Source organism: Adiantum capillus-veneris, chromosome 1 (genome assembly GCF_014529385.1).
Source record: "Adiantum capillus-veneris isolate H3 chromosome 1, ASM1452938v2, whole genome shotgun sequence".
NCBI classification, from domain to species: domain Eukaryota; kingdom Viridiplantae; phylum Streptophyta; class Polypodiopsida; order Polypodiales; family Pteridaceae; genus Adiantum; species Adiantum capillus-veneris.
In genome coordinates, this window is record NC_140931.1 from 36232133 (window position 1) to 36254763 (window position 22631).

Below are 22631 nucleotides of genomic sequence, written 5' to 3' on the forward strand. Positions count from 1 at the left end.
AAGAAGACAACTTTTAACATAGTAGGAACAATCCCAAGAGGCTTGAAAGATCTATCCAATTAGTCTTGAACACTTGTTAAGAACTTTTGAGAGAGAGACAGAGAGAGGTAATGAGGATATCCATGATGAGAACCTTCTTTCCTTACAAACAAAGCTCTTTAAGGACAAGTTTCCTCTCGATAATCATGCCTTCTCCTCTCTACACTCTTATTATTATTAGTAGAAGCACTTCCAAGGTGGACAATAGTATTGTGGGGGTGGTTACATAAGGTGCAAGTGTGTGTGTGAGAGAGAGAAAGAGGACGGGCCAGCCTAAGTATTATCAAAGGAAAGGGGGAGTGCTTTCCTCTTCTCACTAACTATAGTGGGAATTGACTCCGATTAAACATAAGAGTTTGATTTGCCTCCCACTAGCCTACACACACACACGCTCTCTCCATCTCCCTCTCCCTCTCCCTCTCAATTCGCTCGAACATCTTCTTCTGTGAAGCGGTTGGTAGATTGAAAGACTCTAGCAAGCGCAGGTGCAAGCTCACCAAGCTATGGGGCATTTTACACACATACAGCTGACCCATCATCTGCAGGGACGTCTAATTATGCCCACTAATTTGGAAGCTTAACCACGCTCAGACATCAAAGCTGTTCATGTTCCACCAAGGCCATTTCCCAAAACCGTACTGTCAGCGGACGTCTCCCGCCTTGCATCCCCTAACACAGAGAGAGACGCTCCAACCTTGCCAGTGGCAAGAAGAGCTTTTTGCCATTCTTGCCCAAATGCATCCTCTCTGCCTAATTTTTCTATGGGTATGTTTCCTCTCATTCAAGTTAGCAGCATGCTTGAGTGTGGATGGGGTGGCTCTCATCACCTTCAAGAAGTTCATGGTCAGCGATCCTCACAGCGCCCTCTCCAATTGGAATGTGAGTGATGATACTCCGTGCTCCTGGAACGGGGTTGTCTGCACAAACGTCCCCGGGAGCACCTTCCCCCGCGTCACCGGCCTGTCTGTGATTGGCAAGAACCTGTCCGGGTCGATCGTGCCTGCTCTTGGTGCACTCGACGCACTCCGGCGCCTCAGCTTACAAGAGAACAACCTCACTGGCAGACTCCCAGCTCAGCTTTTCAATGCCACATCCCTCCAAACTATCCTACTAGGTAGGAACCAGCTCACCGGCCCGCTCCCGCCCGAAATTGGCCGTCTTACCGGATTGCAAACACTCGACATCTCGAACAACGCCCTCTCAGGCACTATGCCACACTCTATCACCAAATGTACAAGCCTGCAAACCCTTGTCCTTGCAAATAATCTCATAACAGGATCTATCCCATCAGGATTAGGAGCAAGTTTCCATAGCCTGGAGCAGCTCGACCTCTCCGCAAACCGCCTCTCAGGGCCGATACCTAGCGATCTAGGCAAGCTTTCTTCTCTTCAAGGTACTCTCAATCTCTCATATAACCATCTGTCAGGTCCGATTCCAGCGACTTTGGGTGGCCTTCCATACATTGTAAGCCTTGACCTGAGCCATAACAATCTAAGTGGCAAAATACCACAAGATGGATCATTAGGAGGGCAGGGGCCGGGCCCTTTTCTCGGCAACCCGTTGCTTTGTGGATTCCCCTTGAGTGCTGTATGCCATGTTTCGCCGCCTCTCCCAAGTCTTCCTGTTGAGGGCTCGCCATCGTCCATGTCGTCGTCCTCGCATCAACATACGAAAGCGGCTTCTAGAAAGTCCGGCCTCAGTGTTGCAGCCATTGTGGGGATTGCTGTTGGAGATGCCATAGGCATAATGATGGCGGCCATGCTTCTCATGTATTGGTATTCAAAAACTCGCATATGTCAGGAGAAAGTGGCATCTCCAACAGCATTTGCAGCAATGAAATCAAGGAAGCATGGCGGATCAAGAAGATGCTTCCATGGGAGTAGTGAGGTGTCGTCGGAAGCTAGCGGGAGCCCCGAGAAGAGCAACGAGCAAGGGGAGCTGGTGGCTTTGGACAAAGGGTTCTCATCAGATTTGGATGAGCTGTTGAGAGCTTCTGCCTATGTGTTGGGCAAAAGTGGGCAGGGGATTGTGTACAAAGTTGTTCTTGGGAGCGGCACGCCGGTTGCGGTCCGGCGGCTCGGAGAAGGAGGCAACCAGAAGCAAAAGGAGTTTGAGAGTGAGGTGCAGGCCATCAGCAAAGTGAGGCATCCAAATGTGGTTCGACTATTAGCTTACTACTGGGCTGCTGATGAGAAGCTCCTGATATACGACTACATTTCGAACGGAACCTTGGCATCGGCATTACATGGTATGCTTCAGACTCTCCCATTGTCAGCATTCAAGCTTGCAAATGGCTCACTTGTGTGGAAGAAATTGACCAAACATAAGCTAGTCACTCACATGAACAACCATCCTCAAGAAGATTTAGACATTTTCTCATGTAGGAAAATGGAGTCTTTTTCAGTGTTTTTCATAGAATGCATAACATCATGAGCTTCTGCTCGGGAGGCACCACATACCTAGCTAGTGGGGGCAGGGGACCGCCGGCCCCCCCACCGGACCGGCGGTCCCTTGCCCCCAATCGTACCTAGCTAGGTATGCGTTGCCTCCCTCACAAAAGCTCGTGATGTTGAGGTAAGTCACAATGTGAGAATTATTGTGAGAATCTGCCCAAAACTTCTTGTGATCATGCTTATTTGCATACCTAGAGTCTCTGACATGCATGAAAACTTGATGCATTCATAGAATTGGTCAGTTTTTACACTTTTTGCCAAGCATTTGTCAAAGGCGTAGTACCCTAGAATTTGTTCCGAGTTATCGTCTTGCTTATCAAAAACACCATGTCAATAAGCAACAAAACGGAGGCTAATCCTATACCATATAAGGGAGTCCCCTTAACATCTGGATACTCAACAAATGTTCTCCAAGGTAGGGTTCTCTCAAGGTTCATAGGACACAACCCATGATACCCACTAGTATCATGATGTTAGGGCAATGCTCCAGGCTCAATCTCATGTTCAAGGGCTCTTTGGGGAGTGTTTGTAATTAGTTCAACCGCCTAGACCAAGAAGTGGTTGGACGTTTCGGCGAAAGGGCAGTCCCTTTTGAGACTTTTACCCTTCCGCCTACTCCGTCTTGTGTGACCGGTTGGCTACGGCGCTCACCTGCTCTGAGGTTTCTTGCGAATTGAACCCACGACGACCTTTGGGGAGTGTTTGTAATTAGTTCAAAGGCTCTTGCCCTTAGTATTAGAGTAGTGTTGAACTAGTGTGTGAGTGTCTGGGTACAAAGCAAATTTATGTGACCTTTATTACTCTTTTCTTGCAAGAATGAAGAGGAATTCTTCCCTCACCACCATCCATCATTAGATGGATGGGAGAAGTGAGTCTACAGATCACTACTGTTTGTAGTGCACCCTATGAGAGTTTGTGGCCTTGAGGAAGTCACCAAACATATCCGTACCTATTCCGGGGGTTCAACAGACAAGATATTTTTAATTCCAAAAAAGTCATATTTCTTATTTCAAAAGGGGTATCATTTAAGGAAATTTCAAGAACATGTTACATAATGAATAGGAAAAAGACTTGCTATAAGATTGGAAAATTCACAGATAAGGGATTTTCATAATCCCCCTTGAACCCAATTGATAGAGTAGTTTTACATACAGTGAACGCCCAATATTTGTGACTCCTTGATTCGATCCTACCACCTCCCTTCTAAAAAGTTGGCATGTTGATTACTTGATTTGAGTTCTATTACACAGTTGTACAAGACTATCTGCTACAGGAAACTCACTTGTGCTGAAAAAGGGAAACTAGTAACTTGTAAGTAAAGCAATTCAATTTGTTCAAGCAAAAGAAAAGAGAAAAGAGGAAGGTATCGATCTAAAAGGGGCTAAGCTTTTTATTAAAGACTTAGGTTAAAGTCGCCAATAAGTAGACGGTCTCCAAAAGGGAGATGAACCAATCCCCAATTTAAAAGACACAAATTTGGAATATTTTTGGAATGTTGCTTATGTGTCCTCGTGTGATTTGCTAGAAAGTGTACTATTACTTATTGGGGCTTGTTTGTCTCTAATCTCTTAAAAACCTCAACAATGTGCTGACAAAATTCAAGACCAACCAAGCTGCCAACTTGGCATGTTGCCACAATTATTTTCTCAAATTGACCATTGAAAAAAATTTAAAAAAAAATCAATCTTGGTATATCTAATTAATTTTTTCATGTTGCAGATTTCAACAAGTGTAAAGGGCTCCCTCTTCGCCATATTATGTTAGTTTAGATACATGTGTGTAAGTTTACACATTTATGTGTGTATGTATATATAGACATATGTGTGTAAGTTTACACATACATCTATTCATATTTGGTGTATGTGTGTGCGTTCTTTCATCGGTTGAAAACAGTGCTCTACTTTGTGTGTTAAATTGCGAATGTTGGATATGCAGGCAATTCCAAGTCCCCAACCAAGGCGCTTACGTGGAGAGAGCGGATCACAATTTTGCAGGGAGCAGCCAAGGGGCTCGCCCACATCCACGACTGTAGCCCACGTAAGCATGTCCATGGCGACATCAAGACCATCAAAATCCTACTTGGCCCAACCAGACACGCCCACGTGGCCGACTTTGGCCTTGCCAAGCTCATCTCCATCGCCACCGAGTCAGAAAAAGTGCAGCCTCCTCCTGCCCACTTGGCGTCCACCAATTGGCCCTCCACTCCACGTGTCAGCAACAGTAGCCGGCTTTACCGAGCGCCCGAGTCCTTAGTGGGCGAGACAGCTCTCATGCCCTCTCAAAAATGGGACGTTTATGCATTTGGCGTGGTGATACTAGAGGTCTTGTCCGGGCGCGCTCCGTCCGCCCAAATGGCCTCCTTGGGCATTGATTTGGTGGCTTGGATTCGCACTGCTGTTGAGGAGGCCCAACCGTACGAAACCTTTATCGACCCCAACATTGCTCCCACTACAAGTGCTCACCCTTCTGGGTTGTCCACACTTCTTGACCTTGCTATTGCATGCACCTCTCCCTCCCCTGACCTCCGTCCTAGAATGAAAGCTGTTGCAGAGGCTATTACCAAACTTGCCAAATCACCCTAATGCCATGAAAGCTCCTTAGGTCATCTCAATTGTAAGTTGGACACCCAATACACATGTATACAAACCTTCTCTACCCGTTGGTGATAGCCATACCATCATGTTCTTCTATTAGCCATCATCAACAACAACAGATTGAGGGAGTCCAACATTCCTCCTTAGGCTATATCAAAATTCATTGGGCAATTTTCATGATTGTTGCTTGTAAGTAAAAGAAGGAAGAAGCTAGTCATCAATCCCCAATGTCACCTTATAAAGAACACCTTTCAAATGCTACACCGTATACCAATGTATGCTACTCTTGGATTTACCAAAGGCCACTTCACTACTCCTAATATTGATATGTTTGCTAGAACATTTTAATAACTAACGAGCAAGACTCCCGCCACCTCCGACCATGGTGTCATTGATGATCGAAAAAAGAGAGACACCATTCAAATGCAAGTGCAATCAATGAAATCGTCTCTATCAAATTTGGAGCTACCATCCTCTCTCAAATTTGCAAAATCATTGCCTCAATTTCTCATCACTCCCTTAAGTAAGTAACTGGGATAACAAGTTCTTGCACCACCACTATTGTATTGTCATTTAGTTGCTACTCCTATCTATGGTTGACCATTAGCTTCCTAACACTAGGGCTCTGTTGGGCAAAAGGTCTCCCCCATCCCTTGTCGTGTCATTGATTGACTTTCCCCCGACCATCTTACAAACAACCCTCACAACATCCTTTCCACCATTGGCATACCATCCAATGCTCTTATTGCTACCAACCTTAGTTTTCATTGCCAACTTCTTGTTACAACTATCAATCTTATGTTCCATGAGTAATACCAATGGAATCATGTTAAGTGCGCATTTGCCTACCCCTACCATGTCCCCAATTGTACTTAATCATTCGACGCACTCTGTAAGATGGAATTGAGACGCTCGTGATGTGTTCACCCCTTGAATCAATGTTTTTGGCCAATCTTGACCTTTTGAAAAAGGTTTCCAAGCTCAATTCGCATTGTCGATTTTAAAGTAGAGGCTAAGAAAACCTTCAAAATATGAAGAATGTAAAAAAAATGTACTCGAGCAAGAACTGGGAATCTGCATGTCGATTGGCTATGTATAGAGAGTACCAAAGACTCACTTTCTCACTATATATAAAGAGAGTTAGGTTGACCTATCTCTCTCTCTATATATATATATATATATATACACACACATACACACACACACACACGTACATGTGTGTGTAAAGAGTAACATGTTGATTTGTTGCTCTCCATGCATTCCACAACTATAACTTACACATGCATGAAAGGAAATATGATCTACGGTGGGATGATTGAGCAATGTATATATTGGGCAAAATAAACTTCCTTGCAAACCCCCCACCCCCCTCCCCATCAGAGGATCACACCCACAATTTGGGGGATGAGAACCATGTGCCCCTCCTTCCTAAACTTTAAGTGGCGATACTAGATAACTCCTAGTATATACAAGATGATAGGGAGAGAAAAGATCTCAACCTATGCCCAATGGCTCTCCAAATATATGCATGTTGCCGTATAGGCTCTAATGATATAACACATAAAGCATAAATGTGGCTGCCTATGCACAAACACAAGTGGCTATTGATTTACACATGGGTTGTAAGAGGTTCTTCACATGGGTTATTGACACAACACTTTTCTGGGTGGAAGAGGTTGTGAACACAAGAGATGAAACAAAAGCCCACATCCCAACACTACTTAGTATCCCTCCATTATAATAAGCTCATTAATTGAGCACGCATATTAGTTGCATTCAGTTTTGCATTTAGGATTGTGTTTATCTCTCCCCTACTCATTCACATTTCCTAATAAGCTCACCTATTGAGCATCATCTAAAGTATTCCAATTAGTATTAGAGACCTATACTTATTATGCTCTAATAAGCCCAATCTAGCAGTGCAAATTAGGGGTGTTTGTTGCATCAAAATTGGCATCTCAGGTAGCGATATCACCAGCAAATACCAAGGCTGCGAGTGCATCAAGTAGCAGCGTCGAGCGTTATCTAGACTCGGGATTCGAGGGCATATCACACAGCTTGGGGATTGATGAGCAAAATTGTAAGATACATTAGCATCTGCAATGTTGCATACAACCCAACCTTTTTTTGGCTTGTCTTAGAAATTAGTAAGGTAGTTGGTTGATCACCACTTGAAGCACACAATGGTGCAATTGCACATCGAATTGCAAGAGACAGATTTACGAGTTGGCTCATGCAACCATCAACTAGTGTTTTAGAGCGAAGCAATTTCAGCCAGCTCTGTACAACCCACAAGCAAGCTCAACAACAACCTTGACAAAGGCACATGAAATTCACTGCTTGTTCACTAGAGGCCTGTAGCAATTGAGATTTCAGTAGCTCATACACCCATTTGTGGTGACAAAGTGGGTAGATTCTTGGTCTTTGCTATTTTTGGTAGCCCATACAAATTTAACTATTAGAGATCCAAAATTTTTGGTTCCCCTAGAAATAAGCTTCAAAGTCCAAAATTGGTGGCGAGAATCTCAATTTTCACCCAAAAAAAAGGTGTCCCTTCCCTTTTGACCCCTTTAGAGGTTCTTCACATTCTATGTAAAAGGAGCCTTCACTTTGTGGTTATTCATATCTGACCATGTCTTGGATAACTTGCACATAACTTGCACACACAGTTACTTTCGAGCACTCACACCAGAAAAAAACCACCGTACACCATTTGCAATGTATGCTTTTACATATATCACCAAGGATCTGTGCAATTGTAAGGGTCTTAGACACTAGTGTAATGTACCCAACATTTATCCATATAAGTCATTTCAGTTATTTTGCAAAGTAATTGAGATTCTCAATTTTGTGAGTCATCATGAGTTTATCAGAGTAATCGGATTGAAAATCGGGTTCATAATCTATTTATTTATGATCTTTTTTTATGTGGAATAGTAGGTTTATGTGGGAACCTAACCTATGAGTGAAGAAAACGCTTAGAGATAGTATTTTTAGGAAAGAAAGAGAGGTGACTCAAAATTAGGATACTTCTTTCTTTCTCTCTCTCAAGATAGAATGGGAAATTGTAAGTATAGAGCTTTTTAAAGGTCAGATGGGAAGGGCATCCCCTCACCATTGTGAATGTGTACGGCCCTTGCAATGCAAAAGATAGAGCTAAACTATGGATGCATCTCAGAGATACCCCTATTGAAGGGAAGTGGTTGTTGGTTGGCGACTTTAATATGGTAGAAAAGAGCACGGATAGAACAGGATCCTCCAGTGTGTTGGCTAGCTCAGAAAGGTCTAAATGGCAAAGTTTGTGCGAAAAGTGGGCAATGATCGACTTATGGGAAGTTGGCCCATGGAACAGCACGCTTGGGTTCACCTACACAAGCCTTCAGTACTCCCGCACTGCCTCCAGACTGGACAGATGCTATTGCTCGCACCAAGCTGACTGGATACCAACGCTGATGGAAATGAAGGTAGTCCCAACAACAATCCTCTCGGATCACATTCCTCTACGCATACATTTTAAGAAGAATAAAGAGGAGGAGCAAGCCCCAAAAGGTTAAAAAAAACTGTTGGTAGCAGGGGCACACCTATTCAAAGACCCTCTTTTCAGGAATCTAACCAAGAAAGCAATGTGTAAGCTAAAAAAAGACGTCGACCTCAACAAACACAACGCGTGGGACCTCTTTGCTTGGAGCATCCAGAAAGCAATCCAAACCTCAGGCCCCCGAATCAAGAAAGCTAGGGAGGATCACTTTTTTCATCTTACAGTGGAGGTACAATTGCTTACCGCTATAAAAGCCAATGGGCATGCTACTGAGGTCAAACACAAACGATGGCTTGAAGCCAAATCGAACCTTGCTAATGAGCAGTTAGAAATAAAAAAGGCTAGACTTCTCTCTAGGGAGACTTTTTTGCAACCGGAAGCCTCCAATCAAGCTCAGTTTTTTAGGGCTTTAAAAATCAAGAAGAGCCGGGGGGGGGGGGCGCACGTCCGCTCGCTCGATGATGAGAAAGGGACAACAATTCATAACCAGGATGCAATGGATGGTCTGATGCTGAGCTATCTCAGCCAAATCATTGGAAGGCCGGAGACCTAGTCCCAAGAAGTGGAAGAAGCCAGAGGGACCTTGCTTCAGAGTGTCAAGAAGGAAATTCCCCACTCAGAAGCTAATAACTTGGAACGGGCATTTTTTGAAGACGAATGTGCACTGGCATTGCAAGCCCTTGACAAGGAAAAGTCCCATGGTTGGGATGGGATGACGATGGAATTCTATAGAGAATTTTGGGATGATCTCAAGGCCCCAATCACAAGGTTGGCCAATAAAGCCATGGTCGAAGGGTCGTTGGAGACAAGTGTGAAGACAAGGCTTATCAAGCCCATCCCAAAATAGATCTGTTGTTCTAAACTGAAACATTGGCGCCCTATAATGATGATGTCGGTGGCCTACAAAATTATAGCTAAAGCAGTGGCCCTCAGACTAGCCCCCTTACTAACCAAGATCATCTCACCCCATCAACATGGTTTCATTAAAGGAAGATCCATTTACGATAACATCCTGGAAGCAATGGTGGGCATAGAATACACAGCTTTCACAAAGCAGGAGCGCGTTTTGCTGTAGTTGGACGTGGACAAGGCCTATGACAGAATAACATGGACATATATAGAAGCCATAATGGAAGCTCTAGGCTTTGGGCCGCGCCTCTATCGACTAGTTCACGTAATGGGGGCTGGAAGCCAGTCAGAGCTCCTATTCAACGATAGAATTGTGGGCTCTTTTGAGGTCAAAAGGTCAATTAAACAGGGATGGCCTCTCACCCCCCTACTTTTCGCCATAGGATCACATCCTCTAATCATGACGCTCGAAGCTAGTGCTGAATGAGGGGAGATACAAGGCCAAGAAATAGACAACTCTTGGCAAAACTATTTGTAGAAGATTCTCTCCTCTTCTTGAAGGCATGCCCCGAGGTCATTAGAAAAGCTCTGGAGATTGTAAAAACGTTCTCAGTAGCTTCGGGGTCCCAGTGTAATATACAGAAGTCAAGGATGATTTCCCTGTCGGAAAATGACTCATTTGACCCTACTGTCTGATCAGGGGAGATTGTCACAAAAGGGAATATCTTTAGACATCTGGGAGCCCCCTTGGGGGTGGATGTAACTCACACACAAATATTCCTGGGTGCTTGAAAAAATCAAAACAAAAATGAGTAGGTGGGAGTATGCTCTTCTCCCATTCCCAAGTCGGATAAAAGTGATGAATGCCTTTATGATTCCTTATATTGCCTTCACTAGCCCACTTCTCAAGATGGCTAAGTGTCACTGGAAAGAGTTCTTAAAACCGGTAAAAACATTTTTATGGAAAAATAATACGAAATCTTCTAGGCCATGGCAATGGGCCCGTTGGGAATCAGTTGCTCGACCGAGGAATCAAGGAGGCCTCGGGATTCTCAACCCTGTGGCCCATGCAGAAGCTTGTTGCGAAAAATTTGTTGTTTCCTTGGCTGAACAGGATCAAGTTTGGCCTGTCATGATCAGAGATATGATAGAAGCAGCTAAACTTGGCACGAAGGGTGGAAAGTGGAGAGGGGTGGAGGTTCATGACAAACTGTTAGCCCCGGTGTGGTCTACCTTAAGACTGGGGGGCAGCTCAGGAGAATTGGTAAGAAAATGTAATAGAGTAGCAGGAGTCTTAAAGTGGGGAGAAGAAGCCAGATACTTATCCTGCATTGGTCCCCCTGGCTCTCCAAAGTTGTAGATCCACCTCAAACTCCCAATTGGATTGAGATAGCCAGGAAACTGAATAATAAGGGTCTGAACCGACTTGAGCACTTCTGGGACAGTGTCAACAAGAGTTGGAAAACCATTGACCTTATGGTTGCCCAGTACCAACTAAATAGCTTGAAGGTCTTGCTTGTCCACAAAGTGATGAAAGAGCTTGACAATCTAGTGATGCCAATCTGTGATTCGGAGCTGGACTGGAATGCCTGGAAATGACCCGGAAGCTGTCTCTTGTGGAAACCCCATACTGAAATCATTTATCAGACAATGATGCAAATGAAGAATAGGTCTATCCCCCTTAACAAGCTATGGAAAAAACAATGGCTGGAGGAAAGGTGGGAGATGTAATGGAAAACATATGGAAGCCAAAGGTTCCACAGTTCATGAAGGTTTTCTTATGGAAGGTTATTTGGGGTGCTCTACCAACGGGGGTGAAGATTCAGGAGAGAGGGATTGGGTCAGATCGATGCTTGGGGTATAGGTTAGCTAGTGAAGATCTGGCCCACCTGTTCATGGACTGCCCAGCTGTAAAATGCCTAGCAGGGAAAGTATGCAAGTGGGTCCAGAGAACATGGAAAATTAGTTTTTTCAAGACTAACCTATGCCTTGGAAGTAAAAATTCAGGTAGTCCTGCACTCCTCTTCAGCACTCAGATCGTCAGATACTTCTTCTTTCATAATATATGGCAGACAAGGAATCGTCGTGTTTTTGAAGGAGGATCTGAGGTGGCAACCTTCGCAAAAATTATACAAGAAAGCAAAGTGCTAATATGGGCACTCAGGCGCAAGCATCACTCGGAGGATTGGTCTAGGACTACTTGTGCCTTGTTGTCAGCAGATGGAATGCCTAGGATGGGGGCAAATCTTGGCCATCAGTAAATAAAAGATATCAGAATGACAAGAGCATGGGCTTTGTGTATCAAGGATGTGGAGGCGGGGTGGTAGGGGTGGGTGCCCTGATAGCCGTTGTCATTTTGATCCCTGGATGTTGTCATGGCTTAACATGAGCATGAAATAACCTTGTAATTTTTTGGGCTGCTCAATATAATCCACTCACGATTGTGAGTTTTTCTATAAATTTTTTTTGAGCCACGACGACACGCGAGCTTTTTCTTCTCCTATTCTTGAAACCTCTCAGTATTCTTAGCACCCCCCTAGGGCCTATATAAAGGACCCTTCTCCTCTCACTTTGAACACACACACACACACACATCTACGGAAGCGGAAGATCTCTCGCAACGACGCGCCAGAGGAAGCCTCTCTCCCTTAACCTCTCACCTTCAAGCCATCTGCATCTCCAATCGTCGACGTGCCGTCACCCAATTTGTGAACACTCTCTCTCTCTCTCTCTCTCTCTCTCTCTCTCTCTCTCTCTCTCTCTCTCTCTCTCTCTCTCTCTCTCCAACAACGCACTTTTCTTTTCTCCATTCCGAAGCTATGGCTCCGAAGCGTGTAACGCGAAGTTCTAAGGACGCCCATGCCGTTGCACCACCAAGGAAGGTGGGAAGAAAGGTGTCAACTCCGAACGTATCTCATGCGGAAGCATCAACCAAAGAAGAAGTCAAAGCCGTCGAACCTCCAGCATAGGAGTTAGCCGCATGCGGTCCAAATCCGGTAAGACAAATTTATAATTATGCATAGTATTCATGTTGACCGGTAAGATGAACTTAGACCTTACCTTAGACTGTTTTACTAAAGTAGTAAAAGTATTGTTTTACTAAACTGTTATTGTTTGATAAAGAAATACTGTTGATAAGTGATTATGGTTTGAGAATATGATTTTGATTGATCTTGTTGAAAGAAACATTTAGAATATGAAATACTAAAAGAAAATTTTGTTTCCAGATGGAACTCGCGTTTAGCGAGAGGAATCCGCGGTTAGCGGAAATTAAAGTTGAGGTCATCAACTTCCTTTTTTTTCCCTTGCGGTTAGCAAGATGCCTTGCGGGTAGCAAGATGTCCCTTGCGGTTAGCAATAGGGAAGTATGCGTGTCTCGCGGTTAGAGATTAAGAAAAACCTTTGCAAAGGCTCTGTCGGTTAGACAGAGAAAGTCCATGGTTAGCGACAAAAACTTGTATAGAAACTAAAGACTCTTTTTTTTGGATTCTAGAATTGTTTAACTCCTATTATGAAAGAATTGTTTGATGATGTTTGAAAGGATTGTACTAAAGAACTTGTGCTAGAATTCAATTAAGGAACATTGTTATATATATCGTGGTAGTAATTAGATAACATTAAAAGAACGGGTGAGTGCGGTGTGGAAAGTGGGGACTGACTCAGGTTGCCAGTCAAGGATGGGTGGACTCGATTAGTCAAGTACTTTTCACTTTGTCTTAGTTAGTTAGAGATTTATCTCATGTCATATTTCGGATTTAAGGATGGAGGCCATGCCTCTTAAACGGGAGGAAAAAGGCGTTGTTTTTGGATCCTTAATATGTGAAAGGGATTTTTCTTCTCTTATAATGTAGGATCTAGAGTCCATAGAACCTTTAACCTCATTGACCTGGCTTGTGGCGTAGGGTCTTGCAACTACAATCACATTAGGTGGAAGTGTTCTTCTCTTTTGTTGCTCGTATCCTTGCTTCGCATTATCGGAGTAGGGTGTCGTCAACGGATTTAGAGGATAAAGAAGGCTATCTTCCAAGTCGCCCCGATCTTTTAGGACGGGGACCTTACACTAGCCTTGGAATACTTTTTAAGACCAAAGACCGCTCCAAAGCACTACAACGCATTGGGAATCGAGAACTTTTGAGTCAAGGGGAGGAGACTTAGGCATGTTTTTAGTTTTTGGCATTTAAAGGATTTTATTTGCATTCAAAAAAATACGTAGATGATCCTCGTCAAGGGGAGGAAAGCGGCACCATGCAATAAATGGAGATAATGGTAGAGAAGTAAGAGCAAAGGTCAAGAGTAGAACTTTTTTTTAGAGGACCGTAATAGTGGCATATCACTTTGCCTTCTTCTCTTGCGATTGATGCATGTTGGAGATAGCTTTTGAGTGAAAGGCTCAACTTGGTCTCAAAATTGTAGACAATGGTTTGAGGGGAGGTGTTTTTCATTTTGTCTCTTGGATTAGAGGCGTGTAGCAAGCTCTTGGATTAGAGACTTGCAATGGTCTCCTAGATTGGACATGTTCTTTAGCTCTTAGATTTGAGTGTCTCTTGAATTGGGGACATTTGATTATTGTGCTCTTGGATTGGAGTGTTACAATTTGTATTGTGCCATCTGTCAATAAAGCCTACCGTTAAAGACAAAAAGATAGCTGAGATTACTTCGGCAGATCAGAGAAGGGAGTTCTAATGCATGAAGCCACTATTAGATGCTCAATGTCTGAGAATTCAACCTACAAAGCTTGTAGATCATTCACGATTCCCTACTAAGGCTCCCTACAAAATCTCATAGGAATTGGTTTTTTGGATGCATTAACATATCCAAATGCATGATTTTTTTGAAAGCAGTCCATATTGACTCTTTTGTGGGACTATGTTCAATGTTGAGGAGATATTCCTTGTTGAGAAAGGAAAGTATTCAGCCCTCATATATTAGTGAGATCAGCCTTTGTGGCTTAAGGCTAATCTTCTCAAGAATTTATAGGTGCTTTTTTGGATTATAGGTGGCCAATAGCCTTGTGCAACCATGCCAAATGTTATGTGAACTGACAACTGTTGTTCAAAAAAACAATTTGAACTATAGATAAATAAGTTTCTCATAAGCTGCATAATTGTGCTTTGGGGATCAAACAACAAGTTTTATCTCCTGTCACTTGACAACAAGAGCAAGGAGATGACTTTTCTTCCTAACTCTACTAAGGTAAGCATGAGCTTGATGCTACTGACGCTGATGCTTGCGGGGCATAAAAAAGGTGTAAATTAAAAGAAAAGGCCCATAGCTAGATGCCTTGAAGCACCTTGCATGTGGGGATATGTAGCAGGTAAAAGAGCACTGTCACGTTTTGTCTTCTCTTAAAAAGATACAGAACGACATTATGAAGAAAAGCATTTATATAGTGGGATGACTAAATGTATTCATCTTACTGAATTACGCAAACAAAGGTGGAAATTTTGAAGTAAGCCATATTGATAGTGCTAACTTAGAAAAATCGGCTTCACAAAAGATGTAGGAAACCATCAAGAAACCAAAAGATGCTCTTAATTTGACAATTGACACTTGGTTCCACTGGCCAAAAATAATAAAAAGTGACTATCCACCAAGCCTTTAATTAACAATGATTGAATGAAGCTTCTCGCTATAGCTCACTAAAACAATGGATAGGATGTGTGTGTGTGTGTGTGTATAAACAGACATTGTAAATAAATGTCTTTCACTACAAATCTTTCTATCACCAAGATTGCATATTTCTATCAAGGTGCAAAATCACCTATGCTCATCTATTTAGTGAGAGCTTCAAGAGAATCAACAAATAAAAAGCCAATTATATTTGTGAGGCATAATGCAACCAAACCTTACCATATAGTATTGCTATCAAAGGGATGCAAAATGAGGCATTCTTTGCATGATAACCTTTGAAGCTTGGAAATTTAGGGTAGCTGAAGATAGGAATCAACAATATGCTTTGCACTTCATTCAAGAAAAAAAAAGGAGGCAAACAATGCATGCTTTGTACTTGAGGAACCATGAGCATTGTTTTAATTTGCGTCATTTACACTCTTAATGATGGAGAGTCTACTATTTTTTGGTGATGATTTTTTCTTGGCATTCAAGATTCAATCCCACTTCATGCTTCAAGTGCCAAATTAATAAACATGACATCTGCCTAAATAGAACACATGCAAACTGCATAACTTCGATGAAATCAGTGCCAAAGATATTGCATCACATGGAAAACCACTTGCCCTTAAAAATCTCTTCCTAAGCACATTAGCTACAACAAACATGGGTGACTTCTCATTTTGTCGCATGTACAATCCAAGAGCAGATAAACTACCAAAAAAACTACACATAAATTTTTTTAAAGGCATATTTAGGAATTTCGGGAATTATTCAAGTTCCATTTCTTTAGAAGATATTTGAAATCTAAGTAACATTGTGTAGTTTTAGCTAGCATTTTTTGTATCCATTGTTCAACAATTAAATGAGCGTATTTGCAAAGGAATACATGAATGTATAAAACAAATGTGGAAAAATTGGAAGCCTTTCCTTGAAATTTATCTTGCAATATCACTTTTCCACATGAAAAAAATACATGAAATGATGGATTTTCATTGCAACATAAATATGATTGCATTAACTATATTGAAAGCTGAAAACTTTTTGTAGAATAACATTAGAATGGATGGGATCTCAAAGAATGTGTTGATTAGGAACACTAAGATAACAATTGACATTCATATAATTGTATTGTATTATTTAAACAAACAAGTCTAATAGTACTAGAAATAAAGAAATCGCATATTACAAGAAATTAATAAATCACACAATTTTTTTATTGTCAATGGTTGTGAAATCAATTTTTTTGTAAAGATAGTAAAACAGTTAATGATATCTTAAATAAAAGGTGATGTTTAGAAACACCAGAATAAGTATGAACCCAATACTAGCTTTTATTTCTTTCTCTAGGTACACGGGCCAAATGCCATCATACTCTCATTCATGAAAATGTCTAAAATATCTATTGCTAGATTGATCCACCATAATGATGCAAGTAAATCATGCTTTCCTTTTACACAAGAAGCTCATCAAAATAACCATGCCATGATTTTCTTGCTTAAAAAGGCTTATGTATTTTATTACACAATTGCGGAGGAATGAAACCAGGACACTAAGTGCCATTCCCAAAGATAATTAGGACCATGCCAATGGATAATGTTAGTTATATTGGAGATTTCATTTAATATTCTCATAAACTCCCAACTCCAAATACAAGGCTCTCTCTCTCTCTCTCTCTCTCTCTCTCACTCACACACACACACACACACACACACACACACACACACACACACACACACACACACACACACACACACACACACCCACACCAATAAACATACATATTCCAAAAATGCACATTGTATTTAATAAGACCTAACTCATGCATGATAAGTAAGACATGCATACACCTTGATTACTAGATGTGACTATTTTTTATCAATCAAAATTATGTAGCATTGGAAAATACTAATAATGAGATACAATTTGTAGCTTCATACACATAGATTCAAAGACATTTAGCATTACATTGGTTTAGTAATCTTTGTGTTAAAATAAGTGAATCCAAAATATCACTACTTTGGTTAGAAACATTGAAATACACATATCTTCATCTTCTTAGTAAAATAGGACCTCAAAATCATTCACAACCATTGAAAAGTCACATTGAGGGCTTATTTAATCATAATGTTTTCTTAGACCTCATTGGATATTTATCAACTTGAAATCACTTTTTATTCCAATTAGGTTGGAACTGGATTATGCATATGTAAGCACTAAACCATTGTCCCTTACCTAGGCTCAAAAAAGGTCCAATATATCATTGTTTCACCTACAATATTTTGATCTCTTTTCCAAGTTCTCTTGTAACTCCTTATTTGCAAAAGACTCTTGAAGGTTTTAACTATGTTGATACTTCTTCTCATGATTTTCATTGAAGACACACAATGGACCGCTCTCAAAAAAATTATCTTGAGATGGTTGTAGAGGCTTTCCCAACAAGAAGCCTTTTGTGCCCCACATGCACCACATCTTCAATGGTTTTTATGGCACTATTATTCTAACAGTATCTTTGAGCAAAGGGCACACCAATTTCTTGTGTTGTCTGACTAGTGTCAAATCAATTTTGTCCTTTGTCATCCTTGCTAGCAAAAAGAAAAAATTGTGCTCTTGTTTTTAGGAGACATGAGTTATTCACAATATCTACATTTAGCAATTGTACTACAAAATGTGAGCCATGTAATAAAGCTATATATTTCAGTAGGTAAGGAGAGGCTCATTATTGAGCTAAGACTCAAAGTGAATACCTTTTTATTAAGCATAGCATGGAAGTGCTTTGTTTAACAGTGTACCACTTGGGTCTTAGAAAGAAGGATCCTATTATGTGATGATTTTTGGCTTCTAATAGGATGTCTAAGGATCCAACTTTAAAAATGTAAGATTACAGAGGCACATATGCTAAGTTTGACCATGATAGAAACTATCATGTGCAACATGCTTATGCTTGAGCCTATTAGCTTGAAACTGAACCTTGACGTTGAGGATTATTGCAAGTGCCACTTGAACTCAAGGTGGAGCCTCACATGGATGTACCCTATGAAGATTTGGAGCCAACTAGTTTGAGAAACAAGGTCCTATGCCTCTTGGTTGGTTGGATATTCCTCTCTTGCAACTGCTAGATTAAGGGAGCTTAGAATTGAGTCCCAAGTGAGTTAAAATGTTCAAGTGAGGCTCAAGTGCATGCTACTAAATTCTCAATTCAAAGCTCAATATAAATGGGGAAGAGATCCAAAGCTTCACTTTGGAGTGTAGCATTAGGCTTTTAACAAAAAGATTTCTAGCAAAAGAAGATTTATGTTGGTTAGGATGTGCACACAAGTAGTCTGCTCACATAACTAACTATAATGAGCTCATTAGGCTAGCCTCACATGCTAGTTCTACATTAACTTATGGATGTGAGTCTCAAACTTAAGTTTGAGTCTCAAGATCTAGAAACCTAGAACATAGTGTATGAAGGCTCATATCCTTGACCTATATTAACATATGGATGTCATGATCAATAAACTTGAGCCTCCCATACTAAAATCCAACTTGCATATGCTATTCCACTACATGGAGATGAGGCTCAAAGATTTATTCTATATGGCTTAAAGATTTAGTCCGAAGCTCACTTGCATGTGCTATAGTAGTTACATTGAGCTCATAAGGCTAGACTCACGTTCTAATGCTACACAAGAGTCACTTGCTAAAACCTTGAAATTCAAGTATAAATATCTAAATGGTTATCCTAAATTAGCATACAAATGTGAGTCTCCTCTCAAGAAGAAGCTTGAAATTTTCTTAAGATCTCCATCTCAAGGATTTCTCAAAGGATCATATTTAACTTCCAACCTCCACCAATAAAGACCCATGAGCTACTTAAATTCAAGACTCTTCCTCTCATGAGGTAGAACCTTAAGTTTGAGAATCTATCTTAAAGAACCTTTTGAATGTTGAACTTAAGCATCAACGTCCACTGAATTGCAAAGAGGCTCAAAATATTTAAATTTGAGCCTCTACAGAAGCACATATTTACGCCTTTGCTAAAAGTTTGGTTGCTTAGAGGCTCAATCCTAAGTTCAATGCTATTCCACTACATGGAGATGAGGCTCAAAGATTTATTCTATATGGCTTAAAGATTTAGTCCGAAGCTCACTTGCATGTGCTATAGTAGTTACATTGAGCTCATAAGGCTAGACTCACGTTCTAATGCTACACAAGAGTCACTTGCTAAAACCTTGAAATTCAAGTATAAATATCTAAATGGTTATCCTAAATTAGCATACAAATGTGAGCCTCCTCTCAAGAAGAAGCTTGAAATTTTCTTAAGATCTCCATCTCAAGGATTTCTCAAAGGATCATATTCAACTTCCAACCTCCACCAATAAAGACCCATGAGCTACTTAAATTCAAGACTCTTCCTCTCATGAGGTAGGACCTTAAGTTTGAGAATCTATCTAAAAGAACCTTTTGAATGTTGAACTTAAGCATCAACGTCCACTGAATTGCAAAGAGGCTCAAAATATTTAAATTTGAGCCTCTGCAGAAGCACATATTTACGCCTTTGCTAAAAGTTTGGTTTCTTAGAGGCTCAATCCTAAGTTCAAGACTTCTCTAAGAAGAAGCTCAAGCTACTTAAATTCCAACATGTACTAAAGCATAGTTCAATCATTTATTAACATTAATTTTTAATGTCTCCCTTTGAGACTTCTTAGAGGCTAGTAAGTTTGAGCCTCCTTTGAGGTAGAGTCTCAAGCTAGTTAAATTTGAGCCTCTACTAAAGCATATGTTCAAGTCTTTACTGAGGTTAAGTTCAAGCCTCTACTGAAGCACATGTTGAAGTCTTTACTGAGGTTAAGTTCAAGCCTCTCCAGTCAAGGTTTTCTAAAAGGTTCAAACTTAACCTCCCTTGAGATAGAGGTTCAAGCTACTTAATTTTGATCCTCTAGTGAAGCACATGTTTAGAACCTATTTAAGTTTAAGCCTCTCTCCTTGAATCTGTTAAGAGGCTCGAACTTAAGTTTGAGCCTCCTCTCGGGTAGAGTAGCAACCTGCTTAAATTTGAGACTATGTTAAGTTCACGACTCTCCCTTTGAGGCTACTAAGTTGTTCAAACTTAAGTTTGAGCCGCCTCTCGGGTATAGGCATAAGATGTTTAAATTTGAGCCTTTACTATAGAAAATATTATGGCATTTATTAAAGTCAAGTCCAAGCCTCCCTCTTTGAGACTTCTTAAATGCTCAAACTTTAGTTCGAGCATCCTCTAATGTAGAGGCTCAAGCTATGTAAATTTGAATCTCCATGAAGCAGATGTTCAAACCTTTTCTAAGACTAAGCTCAAAACTCTTCAAGGATGTTTAGAGAGGCTCGAACTTAAGCTCGAGCCTCCTCTGAGGTAGAGGCTCAAGCTTCTTAATTTTCAACCTCTATTGAAGCACAAGTTCAGGTCCTTTACAAAGGCTATGTCCAAGCATCTCCTTGAGAGGCTACTTAGAGGCTTGAACTCAAGTTTTGAGCCTCCTCTAAGGTAGAGTCTTAAGCTATGAGGCTGCTTAGAATACTAAGGTTTAGTGTAATCCCACCTTCAAAGTTTGAAAATTATCCTTTTTTTTAAATAGCAAAACTCACAATGTGAGTGAATTATCTTTAAACATAAAATTTGTAGGAAGGAAAACCTACTATTTTCCAAACTTTAATATATCTATTTGAAAATACCTTGACCTATTGTAATTCCACTTAAAAATTTTACAATATTTGTGAAAAAAAGGTTTATTTTGAGCCATACAAAGTGAGCATATGGACAAGGTGACCTTTAAGCTATTGTATTCACGAAGGAAAAATCAATTAAATCTTGAAAATGTAGTTGTACTTAGTGATCGAATGGATACAACTATTGGTGGAATGAATTATACAACTACTGGTCTCCATGTCGGGCCTCCCTGAGCACCTCTACTAGTCTAGCCTCCCTCCTGTGTCAAAATAAACGAGAGTCATGAAACATGGGAGCATATGAAAGTACATTTTGAGAGCACTTGTGGGTCCTTCCATAGCCATCCATTGTCCATATCCAACCCTCGCTGAACTACGTCAGTACGCAACCAATATTTCCATCAAGCCTCTCATTAGGACTATGTTTTACAATAGGCCAATTGCAAAAATCCTACTACAACCTACAAGGCCCTATTTATGGTATTCAACATCAAATGCACCTACTTACTTACCCCCATTATCGTATCAGCTACTTGCTTAGATAGATGTGGTCATCCACTATCACCAACACAAGGGCCATTGCTATGTCGGCAAGGTTGCTCATATTGACTGAAGACTCCAACGAGGTTTTCGTAGTTATTATCAGCTTGCCTTGCAGACTTCCTCAGAGTGGGCTACTCAAGAGCCTTGCCTTGATCTCTCACAAGCTTGGTTGATTTGATGCCCACAAGATCTACAAAAAGCTTTGCAGACTTCCCTACAACCTGATTTCTCACGCTTTCATTGACTTTCCTCTTCTCAAACATATGTTTCTAGCGCTGATAATGTCCCTGTTCAACAAGCATTGCAAGGAAATTGGCTGAAAGTTGAAAGCGTTTGCAAAGAATCTAGGAGCATGCAACACACTGGCTACAACAAGAAAACTGAGAGTTTTGGAGTAAGCTTGGAAACTTGGGGGACTCCAACATCCCATTTCTTGATATGGTTGCTTCTCGGAGATCCTTTTTGGAGGCAATAGGTGGTGTTTCTGGACAACAGGTGGGAGATTTAAGAGACGTGATTATGTGTGTGGGTGGTGCAATTGGGGTGATGGTCTCCACCAGTACGTAAAGCAACCCTAGAAGGTAAACGAGTGGCATCTTGCAAGGGGGAGATCTGTCAGCAGCAGCAGGTGAGTTTCATGCACTCAAAGTGATGTCTAAGGTCTGGAGCAAACGATGATGCAACATCTGACGTAAGGAATTTATGTAATTTGAATTCAAATCTAATGTTATTTAAATGATTTTTGTCAAGTCCCATCAAAACTAATGGCACCTTAAGTTCAAACTTGCACAACTGTTCACTCGAACTTAAGTTGTAGGTGAACTTTGAATCAAGAAATGATCCACAAGGAGGGGATACTGAGCCACAAAAAATCCTAGAAAAATAGAGTCTAACGTGATACTTCTTTGCAAGAAGTAGAAACAAAAATTTGAGAGGCATACGCTGAGCGTCAGGTGACGCAACAAGCAAACCAAAGGGCATGAGCAAGGGGCAAGACAACACGCAAGGAGAGGAAGGTGACAAACGACAACGAAGTAGGCAACACTGCCGCATGTAGTTGGGGATTTTTTTTTTTCCAAATGCTAAGGACACGTTTTGAGCACCAATTTCTTGGGTGCAAGTTAAACCTACAATGCCTCGAAATGCCTTATGTAGAAGGCCTCGATGGCACTTTCTCATACAAGAAAGGGACTCTTTTATATGTATCAAGAGCTTTACTGTTCAATATGATGAGCTACTGCCTAAAACGGACCACATACCTATCTAGTGGTGGTTGGGGTAGTGTTGAGCCAGCAGAAGATCACACCCACATTTTTG

At 41.1% G+C, this 22631-nt stretch overlaps 1 protein-coding gene across 1 annotated transcript; it reads left to right on the forward strand.

The window, feature by feature from the left end:
• The first annotated feature begins 246 nt into the window (after positions 1–246).
• LOC147464549 (receptor protein kinase-like protein ZAR1) lies at positions 247–5461 on the forward strand. The gene is made up of 2 exons (XM_086515507.1): positions 247–2287; positions 4428–5461. Exons 1-2 carry the CDS (start codon positions 646–648, stop codon positions 5072–5074), a joined length of 2289 nt encoding a protein of 762 aa, XP_086371633.1. The 5' UTR covers positions 247–645; the 3' UTR covers positions 5075–5461.
• Positions 5462–22631: the final 17170 nt, after the last annotated feature.

What these genes read in the sequence shown, in the direction of transcription:
- LOC147464549 (XM_086515507.1), top strand. Translation starts at nt 646, where the DNA reads ATGTTCCACCAAGGCCATTTCCCAAAACCGTACTGTCAGCGGACGTCT. An exon ending in CTTGGCATCGGCATTACATG is followed by an intron (nt 2,288 to 4,427) that starts GTATGCTTCAGA and finishes TTGGATATGCAG; the next exon opens with GCAATTCCAAGTCCCCAACC.